Source organism: Vigna angularis, chromosome 4, assembly GCF_016808095.1.
Source record: "Vigna angularis cultivar LongXiaoDou No.4 chromosome 4, ASM1680809v1, whole genome shotgun sequence".
NCBI classification, from domain to species: Eukaryota; Viridiplantae; Streptophyta; class Magnoliopsida; order Fabales; family Fabaceae; genus Vigna; species Vigna angularis.
The window spans coordinates 2,557,398-2,574,212 of record NC_068973.1 but is presented as its reverse complement, the minus strand read 5'-3'; the positions used below and the strand labels follow the sequence as shown (position 1 = coordinate 2,574,212).

The 16,815-nt window shown below is 33.8% G+C and overlaps 2 protein-coding genes across 2 annotated transcripts; one reads left to right on the top strand and one right to left on the bottom strand.

Moving 5' to 3' along the window:
• Positions 1–1,694: 1,694 nt before the first annotated feature.
• Positions 1,695–2,304, top strand: LOC128196102 (uncharacterized mitochondrial protein AtMg00810-like). Its single transcript, XM_052875816.1, has one exon. The coding sequence runs from the start codon at positions 1,780–1,782 to the stop codon at positions 2,278–2,280; it is 501 nt and encodes a 166-aa protein (XP_052731776.1). The 5' UTR covers positions 1,695–1,779; the 3' UTR covers positions 2,281–2,304.
• A 9,859-nt stretch (positions 2,305–12,163) lies between these two features.
• LOC108330100 (uncharacterized) lies at positions 12,164–15,683 on the bottom strand. Its single transcript, XM_017564591.2, has 3 exons — positions 15,220–15,683; positions 13,914–14,152; positions 12,164–13,050 (listed from the first exon to the last, which is right to left on the bottom strand). Exons 2-3 carry the CDS (start codon positions 14,148–14,150, stop codon positions 12,367–12,369), a joined length of 921 nt encoding a protein of 306 aa, XP_017420080.1. The 5' UTR covers positions 14,151–14,152; positions 15,220–15,683; the 3' UTR covers positions 12,164–12,366.
• Positions 15,684–16,815: the final 1,132 nt, after the last annotated feature.

Below are 16,815 nucleotides of genomic sequence, written 5' to 3'. Positions count from 1 at the left end.
TTCAAGGTGAAGCTTAGTGCTACAGTTGTTCAGTGCTTATCATCTATCAATACCGAGGAAGAAGAGTGGTTATGGCATTACTGCTATGGACATCTAAACTTCAGAAGCTTGAGACTGTTGAAGGATAAAGAGATGGTGAAAGGAGTTCCTGAGATTCATTCACCAAAGAAGGTATGTGAAGGCTGTGTAATTGGAAAGCAGACTAGGAAACAGTTCAAGAGAACAACACACAAGAAGGCAAAGCAACCTCTTGAAGTAGTTTACTCAGACGTGTGTGGACCCTTCAAGCAAGAATCAATTAGAGGTAACAAGTATTTCCTTATTTTTGTTGATGAATGGACCAAACAAATATGGATTTATTTGATTAAGGAAAAGAAAAACGTTTACTCATGCTTTGTCAAATTTTGTGTCATGGTGGAGAGACAATCTAGATTGCATGTCAAGTTGCTCAGAACTGACGGTGGAGGAGAGTTCAATTCACACGAAATGAACAAGTACTGCAGTGACAGTGGTATAATACATGAAGTTGTAGCTCCCTACACTCCACAACACAACGGGCTGGCTGAACGGAGAAATAGAATGCTGCTCGACATGACTCGGTGTATGTTAAAATGCAAAAGATTGCTAGACTATTTGTGGGGAGAAGCTGTCTCCACAGCAACGTATCTTCTGAATAGAAGCCCAACAAGAGCATTGGAGAATTGCACACCAGAGGAGGCCTGTCAGGTATTAAACCAACTGTTAACCATCTTAAATTTTTTGGTTCAATGTGTTACAGGCACATCCCAGACGCAAAGAGGAAGAAGTTAAATGATAAAAACAAGACTTTTATCTTCATAGGATATCATCCCACAGGTGCATATAGGCTATACAGCCCGGAGAATAGACAAATTGTGATAAGCAGAGATGTAATCGTGGATGAGAGAGCCACATTTGATTAGGAGAAAGCTGAGGCAGATCAGAAACGCGAGACTCGAATGCATGAGAAGTCCGTTATTACTTCAAGCTGGTTGAAAGACAGAACCCCTGATGATGAACAGGCTGAGATACGTGATGATGTTGATAGCAGGAGATCACAGAGGACAAAATTTCTATCCTCAAGATTAGCTGATTATGAAGTGTTTGCTGACAATGATGCAGCTGACCTTGGAGATCAAGCACACCTCACGTTTCTTGCTGATGCAGAAATAATCTCTTGGAAATAAGCACTTGATGTAAAGGAATGGAGAGAAGCCATGATTGAAGAATTAAAGGCTATTGAGAAAAATAGGACTTGGGAATTGGTAGAGTTACCTCAACATAAACATGCAATTGAAGTAAAGTGGGTTTTCAAGACCAAGTATAAGCCAAATGGTGAAGTTGCTAAGCACAAAGCGAGACTCGTAGCAAAGGGATTTCTATAGAAGCTGGGGATAGATTTCATAAGTGTTTGCTCTAGTCGCAAGGTTGGAGACGGTGAGATTGATAGTAGCACTAGCAAATCTTAAGAGTTGGGAAATACATCAGCTAGATGTTAAATCAACATTTTTGAATGGCCCTTTGAAGGAAGAAGTTTATGTCAGGCAACCACTTGGTTTCAAAAGGAAAGGTGAAGAACACAAGGTCTACAGGTTGAACAAAGCTTTGTATGGACTAAGGCAAGCACCACGAGCCTGGAATGATCACATCAACACGTTGCTTCTGAAACTTGGTTGTGTGAAGTGTTCAGTGGAGTCTGGAGTGTACATAAAATCATCAGTACAGCAAAATGTTCTGGTGGTGTGTCTATACGTCGATGACATGCTAGTAACTGGAAATTCTAAAACAGGAATTGAAGAATTCAAGATTAGGATGAGGGCAGAATACGATATGACTGATCTTGGAAAACTTAACTACTTTCTTGGCCTGGAGTTTATTAAAACAACAAGTGGAGTTTTCTTGCACCAGAAGAGGTTCATCAGTGAAATTCTGAAGCGTTTCAATATGACCGAGTGTAACAGCACAACTGTCCCAATTACTACTAATCTGAAGTTGACAAATCAACTTGATGAGAAAGGCGTGGATGCTTCACTGTACAAACAGATCGTTGGATCTTTGAGATATATCTGCAACAACAGACCGAATATAAACTATGGGGTTGGATTACTGAGCAGGTTCATGAATGAACCTAAACAATCTCATATGTCAGTAGCGAAACATGTTCTGAGGTACCTAAAAAGAACAATTGACTATGATATTCTATTTCCAAAAGCAGTGAGCAACTTGGAGAGTACTCTAGAAGTCTGGAGTGATTCTGACTAGAGCGGAGATCAGGTTGATAGAAGAAGCACCTTCGGATACATCTTCAAATATGTAGGAGCACCCATCTCCTGGTGTTCAAGAAAACAAAACGTGAGCAGGTTCATGAATGAACCTAAACAATCTCATATGTCAACAGCGAAACATGTTCTAAGGTACCTAAAAAGAACAATTGACTATGGTATTCTATTTCCAAAAGCAGTGAGCAACTTGGAGAGTACTCTAGAAGTCTGGAGTGATTCTGACTGGAGCGGAGATCAGGTTGATAGAAGAAGCACCTTCGAATACATCTTCAAATATGCAGGAGCACCCATCTCCTGGTGTTCAAAAAAACAAAACGTGGTGGCACTCTCTTCGTGTGAAGCAGAGTATATAGCCTCTGCAGAAACGGCGTGTCAGTGCGTGTGGTTGGAAGTGCTTCTCGTAGACTTAAAGCTTGAATACAGAAGACCTGTGCAGTTGACGGTGGACAACCAGTCCGCAATCAGTTTGTCGAAGAACCCAGTGTTCCACGGAAGAAGCAAGCATATCAGTACAAAGTTCCACTTCCTGAGAGATTTAGTGAACCAAGGAAGAATTGAATTGGTTCACTGCTCGACTGAAGTACAAATTGTTGATATCTTCACAAAGGCCCTCAGGCAAAATAGGTTAGAGAAACTTAGAGAAATGTTGAATGTAAAGTCTTTCATTAGTTTAGTTTAAGGGGGCATGTTGTAGTAAACTAAAGAGACTGCTTTAACTGACGTGTGTCAGTTATATTGTGTCCTATGCACCGCTTATATACCCTCTTACTACTCTTACCTTTTTAAATATATGTTTTTACTTTTTCCCTTCTATTCTTTGCTCTATCTCTCTTACTCTTTGCATCACGCTTAAGTTCGCATACCCTGTGTCAGTCACGCTAACATATTCTTGGTTATTATAATTTAATGATAAGATATCTATGATTTAGTGTTAAATTAGTTTTGAAAATTAAATTTTAAAACATATTCTTGGTTATTATAATTTAATGATAAGATATCTATGATTTAGTGTTAAATTAGTTTTGAAAATTAAATTTTAATTTTATGAGGATATAATTGTTTACTTTTTGTATGTATGAGTTCATCATTTATCTCTTTATTTACTTTCTTTTATGAATTTGTATTTTGTATATTTTGATAATTCCTAGTAGAATCAATAATTGAAGTTCTTCCTTCCTGCCTTTAAGCTTCCTTGGGAAGTAAAATAAAAAGGTCTTATTAATAAAGGAAAAAGAGACAAAAGAATTATTATTCTTAAATAAAAAGGCATAAGCAAGTTATCCGTTTGTCGCGATATATTTTGGGAATCTTATCAATTTCTTTAAGGGGTTTGCTAACGCGCGTACGCTTGTTTTTCAGTTGGTACGTTTTAGCAATGTGTACTGGGTTTTAGTGGACAAAAATATCCTTATATATCATGGATTCTAAGTTTTAAGGTTAAGGGTATTTTAATAATTTTCATTCTCAAAACTAAAAAAAAAAAAAAAAGAAACCCTCAAACCCTTACTCACCTCTCTCATTCCTCTCAACCCTTTCTCTTTCATCTTTTTCACTCCAATCTTTTCTCTGTCATCCCTACTGTAGCCCCAATTGAAAAAATCAAAAATTTCTCTCAACCTTTTCTCTTTCATCTTTCTCACTCCAATCTTTTCTCTGTCATCCCTACTGTAGCCCCAATTGAAAAAATCAAAAATCAAAAACACTTGCCGTTAAACCATCTTACAAAAAAATTATTTTATAATGAGTTTTCATCTTATAATTTTTGTCTTATCTAATTTTATCCAATTTTCACAAGCATAAAAGAATTGGAAATTGACCTCGAAAAAATCAGAAATACTCGTTGTTAAACAATTTCTTACAAAAAATGATTTTATAATGAGTTTTTATTTTATGATTTTTGTCTTATCTAATTTTATCTAATTTTCACAAGCATAATGACATCAAAGGAATTGGTAATTGGCCTTGAAAAAATAAGAAACACTCATTGTTAAACAATTTCTTACAAAAAATGACTTTATAATGAGTTTTCATTTTATAATTTTTGTCGTATATAATTTTATCTAATTTTCAGAAGCATAATGACATCCAAAAGAATTGGTAATTGGCCTGGAGGAGTTTTTTAGAGATGATGATTCTGTAGATGATGAAATTAGAGAGGTTAGTGAAGATGGTGAAATTGAAGAGATCTTGAATGAACCTTTGCCTGAAGGTGAATATGTCAATGACTCAACTCTTTACAAAGGCAAATTGTTTAAAGGCAAATGTTTTTTATTTTTTCAATTGGAACTACAGTAGCGATGAGAGAGAAAAGGTTGGAGTGAAAAAGATGAAAGAGAAAAGGTTGAGAGAAATTTTTGATTTTTTCAATTGGGGCTACAGTAGGGATGACAGAGAAAAGATTGGAGTGAAAAAGATGAAAGAGAAAGGGTTGAGAGGAATGAGAGAGGTGAGTAAGGGTTTGGGGGTTTCTTTTTTTTTTTTTTTAGTTTTGAGAATGAAAATTATTAAAATACCCTTAACCTTAAAACTTAGAATCCATGATATATAAGGATATTTTTGTCTACTAAAACCCGGTACACATTGCTAAAACGTACCAACTGAAAAACAGGCGTACGCGCGTTAGCAAACCCCTTTCTTTAAATGATTATTTTAATGTCATGTAAGAAAATTCTGCAAACTTTCCTTTTAATTGACTTTATCTTCTAAATAATTTTATATAAAACATTAGCTACTCCTTGTAAAAAATCTTCTTTCCGGACAAATTTCAAAGTTGGATCATTTAATCATTAATGTTTACCTTAACTTAAGTGAATTATCAGATAAAACTTATAAAAAAAAATTTAAACTAAACTACTTTACTCTTCTATTATGAAGATTAAAAAAAGTTCAGCATCAAAAAATTAGAAACAAAATTATTTATATATTTTTTAGATTTGTTACCAATAAGGAGTATTGGTAAATCTTGAAGAAATTTGTTTTGATGATGCTGCAAGAAGTTTTAGTTGAAGAAGATATTAGAATTAGTTAAAAGCAATTTGTAGAAATTAAATGTAGTAGGAAATTCTTGTAAACTTGCATTTTTAACTGCAATAATCGATTATGGAATGGCAATAATCGATTATCACAGAGTCATACAGGAATAATCGATTATCACATCATATAATCGATTATTACATTTTGAAAACCCTGTAACGGACTTGAATAATCGATTATCACTTTTGATAATCGATTATCAGTGGTAGTTGGGAGATGTCTTTTCAGTTTTTGACCCTGCACGAAACTAGGCTTATAAATAGAGGTCTTCACAGCTCTTAGAAAGAACTTTTAAATTGAGAGTATTAGAGCTTTGTGCCTAAGGGAAGCTCTCTGTGAGTGAAAAGGATCTATGCCATTTTGAAAATACAGTTTGTCTGAGGAAGTTCTCAAAGTGATAGAGTGCTCTTGTCTGGTCCTGTGAATAGGAGAAGCTCACGCTTTGTGTGTCAAAGGTCGGAGCAGTCCTCTTCAAGTTGACAGAGTTGTTGCTTCCGGTTCGTGCGTCGAAGGAAGCTCTTCCGGTTCGTTTGTCGAAGGAAGGTGTTTTCTATTCTTTGCTCATTTCATTTATCTTGTAATCTGTACAACTATATTTTTAGTGAAAAAGGTTAATCACTATTTATAGTGATTAACGACTGGACGTAGAATCTTTTGATTCGAACCAGGATAAAAATTCTGTGTTGATTTTCTTGATCCCTAAACTCTTAGCACATCAACTGTTCGATAAAAGTTCGCTAAGAAAATCAATTTTTAAAACCGACTATTTTAACTTGTGTTGTGATCGTTACACGCTTTCCGCTATCTTACTTTATTCCGCCGCGCGACTCTATAACGGTACCGATTGTTCCAACAATTGGTATCAGAGCTTGCTTTGATATTTTTTCAAATTTTTCAAAAATGGGCAGTCATAACCAAGTTTATGTTGAGGGTGCTTCTTTTGATAGACCTCCTTTGTTTACGGGGGAAAATTATGCGTTTTGGAAAATAAGAATGCAAATATTTTTGGAGTCTATTGACAGGGGTATTTGGGAAGTTGTTATGAATGGACCAATTGTTCCCACTATTTTTGTAAATGATATGCAGGTAGAAAAACCATTTTTACAGTGGACTGTGGATGAAAATAGAATGGCACAATATGATGTTAGGGCTAGGAACATAATTTTATCTGCACTAACCCTTGATGATTTTTTCAAAGTTTCTGTTTATGAAAGTGCTCAGGAAATGTGGGAATTTTTAAGAGTTACTCATGATAAAGTCACAGATGTTGTTAAGTTGACGTTGTCTGATTCAAGCTCCTCAAGCTCAAACAATTCAAATAAGCAAGACAATATATGCTTAATGGCCAACAATGAATCATCTAAAAGCCAACTCTTGAAGAAAAAGAAGGACAATCAAGGCTCCTCATCAAGCTTTAAATGTTATGGATGTGGTGAAAGAGGCCATATAAAAGCTGTTTGTCCAATTATCAAGAAATTTCACAAAAAGAAGAAGGTCCACATTGCTTGGGTTGATAATGACTCAAGTAGTTCAAGTGATTCTGTTGAAGAAACAAACTTATGTTTGACAGCTAATGTTGATGACACTGCAAGCCAAGTAAGTTGTTCTAATTCTGAATCTAGTGAATTTGATTTGCAAAAAGCTTTTCTTGAATTGCTTGATGAATCTGAAAAATTGAATGCTGCTCATAAAAATTTGAAAAAGGAATTTAAAGAATTGCGAATTAAATATGAGAAGGCATTAGATGAGGAAGTAAGTTTGAGAAATAAAATTTGCAACTTGGAAATGAAAGAGTCTTCAAATGTTGAACATCCTGTTGAATGTCTTTCATGTAAGAGTTATATGCTTGATATTGATATTCTTGAAAATCTTCTTGAAGTTGAAACTAGAAATAATAATATTGAAATGCCTATAACTGTTAGAAAGGGTTATAAAAACAAAAGTGTTTTTAAAAGTAAGAACAAAATTAAAAGAACCCGTAGGGTATGGGTTGAAAAAGGAATTGTGTCTTATAGAAACCAAAATGTTGTCACATGCTTTTATTGTATGAAAAAGGGGCACACTTCTAACAAATGTAGAATTAAACATTTTGATGTTCCAAATGGAAAATATGTTTGGATTCCTGTTATAAAGTAAACTGTCTCTAACCTCAAAGGACCCAAATGAGATTATGGGGACCAAAACTCTATTGTTTGGTTTTGCAGGTTAATTTTTCAAAAGGAAAAGAAGACTCTATGGTATCCTGGTATTTTTTTTAAGAGCCTTGAAATAATTTATGAATGTTAGATGTGTCTTAGGTTGAAAATTTGGCCCAAATTTGTGTTTTTCGGAAATTAACGTAAATAATCGATTACTAAGGGTAATAATCGATTATCTCATCTCAAAAATTTGGATTTTCATAATTTGGCTCGCACATAATCGATTATTTAAAGTAATAATCGATTATCTTAAGTCACAGCGTAAAAAAAAAAACTTTTTAAATTTTTTTTTTGAGTCTGTTTTTAAAAAGGGGATTATTACATTCAGGGGAAGATATATAAGTTTGTTAGATATCTTGTTTTTATCTCTATTATGGATTAATTAATATTGTTTGTACTTCTTAATTAGAGTTGAATTTCTGTTTTTCTTATATTCCATGAGGTATTCTATTCTTTCATGTTATGAAATTTCAATTTTATTTCTGTTTTGAAATGCATCAATTCTTTTGTTGAGGGGGAGAAAAATTTGAGGGGGAGTTTTTCCACTTTTTTACTTTTTGCTTATGATCAAAAAGGGGGAGAAAACTTCTAATTTAAGTAGTGCAATTATTACTAACATGTTTGTAAGTATGGAATATGTGCAGGAAATTAGAAATGCTTTTAACAAATTGAATTTTTGATCATCATCAAAAAGGGGGAGATTGTTACCAATAAGGAGTATTGGTAAATCTTGAAGAAATTTGTTTTGATGATGCTGCAAGAAGTTTTAGTTGAAGAAGATATTAGAATTAGTTAAAAGCAATTTGTAGAAATTAAATGTAGTAGGAAATTCTTGTAAACTTGCATTTTTAACTGCAATAATCGATTATGGAATGGCAATAATCGATTATCACAGAGTCATACAGGAATAATCGATTATCACATCATATAATCGATTATTACATTTTGAAAACCCTGTAACGGACTTGAATAATCGATTATCACTTTTGATAATCGATTATCAGTGGCAGTTGGGAGATGTCTTTTCAGTTTTTGACCCTGCACGAAACTAGGCTTATAAATAGAGGTCTTCACAGCTCTTAGAAAGAACTTTTAAATTGAGAGTATTAGAGCTTTGTGCCTAAGGGAAGCTCTCTGTGAGTGAAAAGGATCTATGCCATTTTGAAAATACAGTTTGTCTGAGGAAGTTCTCAAAGTGATAGAGTGCTCTTGTCTGGTCTTGTGAATAGGAGAAGCTCACGCTTTGTGTGTCAAAGGTCGGAGCAGTCCTCTTCAAGTTGACAGAGTTGTTGCTTCCGGTTCGTGCGTCGAAGGAAGCTCTTCCGGTTCGTTTGTCGAAGGAAGGTGTTTTCTATTCTTTGCTCATTTCATTTATCTTGTAATCTGTACAACTATATTTTTAGTGAAAAAGGTTAATCACTATTTATAGTGATTAACGACTGGACGTAGAATCTTTTGATTCGAACCAGGATAAAAATTCTGTGTTGATTTTCTTGATCCCTAAACTCTTAGCACATCAACTGTTCGATAAAAGTTCGCTAAGAAAATCAATTTTTAAAACCGACTATTTTAACTTGTGTTGTGATCGTTACACGCTTTCCGCTATCTTACTTTATTCCGCTGCGCGACTCTATAACGGTACCGAACCAGGATAAAAATTCTGTGTTGATTTTCTTGATCCCTAAACTCTTAGCACATCAACTGTTCGATAAAAGTTCGCTAAGAAAATCAATTTTTAAAACCGACTATTTTAACTTGTGTTGTGATCGTTACACGCTTTCCGCTATCTTACTTTATTCCGCTGCGCGACTCTATAACGGTACCGATTGTTCCAACAAGATTTAGTCTCAATCATATACATCAACTTCTTAATCTAAAAAGTAAAAGTAAAAGATAAAACAAAATTTACTATAATTATTCATCTTTCAAATAATCTATATAACTATACAATAAATGTGGTCCCCTTAATCAGAATAATTAAAATTATAAAAATCTCATGAGACTTTTAATTGGGAAATCCAACCAAATGGACTTTTCCTTCCTTGATCACATTTATTTTTGTCTTAAGCTTGTTTAATTTATCTATGAATAAAAAATGTAGTTGGGTGATTTTTTTTTTCTTTTACCCGTTGTCATAAGAGTGAAACTAGATACACTATCACTTAACGGAAATGAGCTGAAGAAGATATCTCATTTAAATACATAATTAAGTATATACGATCAAAAGAGATGTGGCAGGTAAATTTGATTTATTAAATTAAAATGGAAATTACTATAATGTAAAGTATTTTATTCTTTTGTATTATTTTTCTGTGTTTTTAAATCAAACCATTATTATTTATAAATCAATTTTCAAATGTTCTTTTGTAGAATATATTATGTCAGTTGAACCCATTTTTGTTTAATCAATTCTAAATAGTAGGTCATACTAAACCATTGTAAACCTTAAATTTAATTAAGAAAAAATATATTTAGAAAGGAAAATTGTACTATTGATGACAACATCTTATATGTCAACCCAACTATTATTCTACGTCCACAAACAATATGAGGTAGGACACTCAGATTGAACAAACATTTAGTTGGAACATACAATCATTACTTCACTTATCAATTTTTGGGTCATGACGACATTATGCTATCTTAGAACTTTACAATTTTCTTAATCATTATTTCATAAATGTTTTTCTTAAGATTTTCATTGATTTTATTCACTAATCATGTATATAACATATATATAGTAACTGATCCATGATTTAACAATTGAAATTAATATTCTAGGTGATAAAACATATTTACTTCTCACTTAAAAACTAAAATCTAATTAAAATTTACTAACAAAGTAAATATTTATCATGCTTTGATTTAATAATAGATGACCAAATATAGTAAAATTGTTTTAACTCTTGTAATAATTTCTTTTAAATTCTAGTATTTGAGATCATTTTTGACATGTTAATGAAAAAAAAACATGTTAGATTTGTATGGTTTTATGTTTTATATGAGAAGTATATGACTTGTTAATTAAAGACAATAATAAAATTAATAATAAAGAATATATATATATATATATATATATATATATATATATATATATATATAATCATTTTTTGATAATAACTGTTATTTGATGAGTCTAGCATAATAATATAATTTATATTTATATAAATTATTATGATATTTTCCATGATAAATATGTATATTTTTCTATCTTAAATTCATCCAATAAAAGAGATTTAGAATAATGAGTCATAGAAAGTAAATCTTAGATCATTATTTTTCTAATTGGATTCCAGAACACTTAAGAACAATCTCTATAGTGCTAAAGAATAATTCATTTTAGATTTTTTCATATTTAGAAAAGCATAGTTTTGATATAATGAAGCAATATTTTAAGATGGAAAAAAGCACGAGGCACATTGAAGGAAGCAAGTAAAGGTGATTTATGATTGAGCTCATTCATTATGATTTCAATGTATTGAAAATGAAAAGGTATGCATCCGTACACATTCACTTTAAGAACAACCCCACTTTAGAAGAATATTTTATATGGAAATAAAAAAAAGAGAGAAGATTGGGTAATAAATTGTTGGAGACACACTAGTATTTGGGTGTTGTCGTGTAGTTAGGCTTATGAAGGAAACACACGAGTCCAAAGTCTAGCAGACAAGAAATTGCCTAACATTATCTTGTGTGTGATGAGGTCCCATCAATTACCAAAGTCTTCTAAATCTTTTCCTCAGGAAGGACTATGCAGTTTTTATATTCATCTCAAACAACTTGCACTCAGTGTGCACACATGAATCAGTAACAACCCCATTACCACATAAAAGAAACAACTTTTCTTTGCCCAAGGAACACAATCTGGAACCAAATTTTCAGTACTGCTCTACTCTTCATACTTCTGACAGATATCACTCAGTTTTTGACACAATTAGATGATAAAATTCAAAATATAAGTTTAAGTCTCATGTTCAATAAAAATAAAAAATAGAACATGATATAAAGACGAAGATTCATTGACTTATTTTCTTAAGATTTTGGACAAAGAAAAATATTAAGATTTTGTGATTTTAAGAGAATATACTGTATGCTGAGGGAATACGGACTTTTTTCTTTCTTTATTTTCTCCGGAAGATGGAAAATATTGGGTCTATCGAGAAGAAGATTCTATGTGGGTTACACAAACACCAATAACATTGGAGCCAACCATATAAAGGATTGACACCACTCTTTATCCAAAATCTTAAGGCAATAGATTAATGGGTCTTTCATCTTTATATACTTTTCTATTTTTTCATTTCTATCCAATGTGAAACTTGGACTCACACTTGGATTTCCAACAGAAAAGTGTGATGTTGATAAGCATTTTTGACATGTTGCAAATTGCCATGGATGTGATGCTCTTATAAGGTGGTGGTGCATTTTCTTTTCTTTCCAGAACGAGGTTAAGAATAACATCATTTTCAAAAACAGGAATATGGGTGAAGAAGAACCTTAACCATTTTGATTTGATGTAGTCTTTTGACAATTGGCATTCGTTGTATGCTTAAATTCCCATGTAGTGCCAAATAGTACTAGGTTATGCCTTTACAATAGGTTTGAAAATAATATGTTGGACAAGAAAGTAAATTAAGAAGCACAACATAAAACTCACTCTACCTATTTACAGAAAGGGACTCTCAGAAGTGGGAGTATATAAGTTATCCATTTATTGGAATAAAGTGAAAGAAAAAACTAATCTAGGAATCTGAACACATGAACCATAAAAATTCAGTGGTCCATGTAGAGTTGAGATGAAGGATCCATGATATAATCAAAGAGGTTAAACTCTCCTATTTAAGCTTTAAACCTTGAGAAAGCCAATGTGGCCCCTTTCTCTCTTGATCAAATGTCACACTTGAGCTGCTCATGGGTGTGGTGGGGTCACTGCAATCTCCCACCCTATCTGATTGGAAAGAGACAGAAGAATTTAGCTCCCTAGTTTTCCCATTGGGTGAGTCTGAGCACCCTAATGGGAGCAGATAAGGTTTCTTACTGTTACTGTTATTATTATTATTATTATTATTACTATTAGTATTCTTAACTTGGCTTCCTCCTATGCTTAAAGTCAAATCCACTTCCATGTCTTCATCACACCCTTTGCTGCTTATTTTACACCTCTCAAGTGCAGTGTAGGAGCTAGGTCCTGCCTCATTCTCTTCACACCCTCCAAAAATGTCTCTCTCAGCAGGCCTTTGAAGGTCAAAACCCCTTTGCCTCTTCATGCTCTCACCAGAACAGCTTCCACTCCTTTCCTTTGAGCATAGCTCCTCTCTCAAACTCTGGACACGGAAATCAGCTCCATATGAAATCAGTGCTGCAGTAGTTTGCTGCTGCTTCTGCTGTTGTTGAAGGAAATGAGAATGACTCATGTCTATGCCATTCATTGGAGTCCAAAACTTCTTTTGTTTGGTTTCCTTTCTTAGGTCATCCATCAGCATCTTTTGCACACTGTATACCCTGTGTAGCTCCCTTACCTGCAAATTCCAAACACTCATCATTATTTGCCAACTAGTAATAGCTTCAAATCTCAGCATGCCATGTTGTCCCTTAAGAATATCCTTGAGATGTGAAAGAGTTTCAACAAAATAATGTTATATATGGTGTCTGTTAGGAATTGTGAACAACATACAATTATTAAGACTTGGAGAATTATTAAAATATGGCCATGGATACAGTACAGATGTCACACAATGCAAGACATCTTACATTGATTTTGACATCAGCATGGCCACGGTCAAAAGAATAATGATTGCACACTACTACCAATTTTTTTGTATAGTGCCCTCTTAAGTCCAAAGATTAATAAAAGGTGAAAGTCTCTCATTCAGTTGGATTGAAATCACATGTCCCTCTTCTTCCTCATTTCACATCCCCCAATCAAAAAGTAGTAACACACGGTTAAAAAAGTAATACTCTTGACAGTTCTTGTTCCCCTTCACATGCCACTTTTTAATCGGGGTAAAAGGAAAGATGGATATGTACTTTGGTTTCCATTGTGTTGGGGCCTTCGAGTTTGGTTTGAGAACTTTTTCTACAACATTTTAACTAAAGAAAATGTCACTTCATTCTTATTTAAAAAAGTGAATACATAAAATAGAGAAAAACAGTGAAATAAAATAGTTATAAACCCATTAGCTCAACCAATGTGTGACATTAATGTGTAATTCTGACACATTTAATCAGGAATGAACATGAACTTAGAACCAAAGCAAGTCTTTTGATCACCCTATGACATTTTCTTCATGCTGTGTGTAACATTTCTGCTACAAATTGAATGACAATCTGAATTTTGTACTGTTAAGATGAGAAGATGAAGATCACAACATGGATGTGATACCTGCTGTTTGAAGATGTCCTCGTGCATCTGCATGGTCCTTTTGATGGACTCTATGTTGTTTCTGTCAAGCACCCTATCCATGGGATCTTGCAATTTATTAATGCCAAGACTGAAATGGTTGTTAGTCACTCCTTTGTTCTGATAGTGCTCCCAGACATCCACACCACCCACAATGAAGTTGTTGCTGTCTACTGAGGATGCTAGAAGATTTCTGGAATATTCAATTTTAGTTCCCATGCCTGTAAAAGAAATGGTACTTTTTTAGATTTTTTTGTCACCACTATCAGAGTTCAAAACTTATGTGCCTAGTGAGTGCTGAGTAATGACATCAACAATTGGAAAATTGGCTTTTATCATGCATATCCCTAACAACAATGAATGAAACCTGTTATTTCTTTTTCTGCTTCAAGTGGTAGTTAATAATCTCAAGAAACATCAAAGACTAATTGAAGAAACTAAGGAATTCACATATGGAAAATCGAAATTCCAAAGAATTAGTCATAATTAGGCTTTGTATCATGTGCAAACATTAAATTGCAAGTTTCTGCTGGCTCCTTTTTAGGTGCAAAGATATAGAGCCATATCTTGCAAAGGTACTACTTTGATGTCTGAATAAATTTGTCGAAACAGGGGCAACTTTCCTAACCAAAAGTACAGAGGGAACAGAGAATTTGCGTAGCAAGGTTCAAAAGTGTCAACAAACATTGCCATTATGCCGAAGAAGTATGAAATAATGAACATCTGATGTAGGCATTTAGGTGGGTCTGTGTTTGGGATGAAAGCATCACTACCACCACCGAGACCAGGACCATATCATTGATCTCTTGATTTACTATTCTTAGAAATTAGGCACAGAAAAGTGTTCATTTCAAATTGTTCCTTATAAAGCTATGATCAATGAAAAGGAAAGGAAAATAAAGCCAAAAAGACCACAACCAAACTTTTATATCTAAAGAAGCTCAAATAGAGACTCGGAAAGGAGTTCAAGAAAATCAAAAGAACACCCCATTCACACAAAAACAAGGATTTTAAATGTCAAGACATGAACAGGTAAAAAAAAATCACATGCACGGTCACCATGGATGGACATGAACACCACTCTAAGAGCAATCAAAGCAATCAGAAATAGTCTGCAACCTTCTCAGTTGATGAAACACTCAAGAAGCATTAAATCTGGGAACTGCAACACCTTCTCTCACCTTATTTCTTTGGAGACTGAGACTCCAACCCAAAGGAAAAAAATACCAAAAACAAGACTTATACCACAAGGGGTTGATATCTGTTTAAAGTTGATGTAAAAGATCACCTGTTGTGAGTAGTACCAAAATTGCAGCTTTCTGTGATGAATTTCATTGAGCATCTTCCTCCCTCATGCCAGCATTTTTTCCCATAGGTTAGTCTTACTACTAATTAAACCAATACTAACAAAAAAAGAGGCAAATTCTGTCATGGTTCTCCTTGAGTCATGATTGAAGGGGAAATTAAAGGAAGGATGAATCCAAGTGGAGAGCAGCACCTATGGAATTGGGAGAAAGTTCATGGTAACAGAAAAAATCTCTTTGGCTGTTGAATTCAACCCTTTACTTGGAGAGAAGAAAGAAAGCAGCTCAAATTTTAAAACAAGAATGATGGGGTTAATAATTAGGCTTGACAGGCTGTGAGAGAGGGAAGCAAGGGAAAAGCTGGAACTGCAATGTGTCTCTATATGTGTGAGTGCTTGAATGATTTTGAGAGAGAGAGAGAAAGGGAAGAGGGGATGATATAATATGAATATTTTGTATTTGTGAACATATACTTTAATTTAATGTATTTTGTATATATGTAGTTCACTGTAATGTGGGAAAGGATAGGGAGTGGGGACCACAAAGTTGCATAATAAAAACAAATGACACTCCTAAACATGAGCCAATGTAGGCCAGTGAACAAGATATTCCAGACAAAGTCTTGCAGGGCTTAATCAAGATATGCATGAACAATGAAAGTTAGTGCTTCTTTCCTATAGGACCTACCACCTCTTTCTCCCTTTAAAATTTGCTTGTTTTTGGATATTCAACGATTGAGATTTGATTATTCTTTCCGTACATGCAGAACAATATCTAGAGATCTGTTATGTTTGAGATTTCACCAGAGTGTACCAATTTCAGTTCAGGTGGGTGGTCATTGGGATTCCATGTGTGCTGTTTTGCTAGTGAAATTTTCTCTTTGCTGCAGTAAATTCCATTGGCTTGGGATTTGAAACTGATAATGACTGCTTCCATGGAGAGAAGATAAGTGAATAAGGGACACACACACACATGCTCTCTTGTTCTCTTCTGACCTTCAAGAATCCTGCACTCTGCATATGTTCTAAAATATCTAAAAACTTGATTATAAAGAAATTGACAGAGTTTTAATCTCTGTAAGAAAAACATTGTTTTGTTTGGAGTATGAAATTGGGAATAAAGTGAAATGCAGAGATATTTAAAAATGTATTTTATTTGAGCCATAAAAGGGAAGAAAAATGGAGCTTTCTAATTACTGATAAATATATATATTCCCTAGGTTTCATTCTCTGGTTGATGGTTAGTGCATGGCAATTCGAGTTTGTTCTCCTGGAAAAGCAGCTTGTTTTTTTCCCTATGTCAACCTTAAATAAAGTTATGCAGTTCAATTATTCTGTTGAATTTTCCGAAGCCAAATAAGAGGAAAATAATAATTTTGTTTGAAAATGGAAAAGTGTTTGGTGAGTTTTATGTGCTTGTTGAGGCAAATAATTTAGATGTGTGGAGTGGAAAAAGAAAGCATGATGTGTGGTGCTTTCAATGGGTGTTCCCACGTCACTTGTGTCCCATCTCCACTCTTTCAGTGCATTTTTTCCTTATGTTTTTTTTATCACTAGTTAAATATTTTACTTTTAATATTT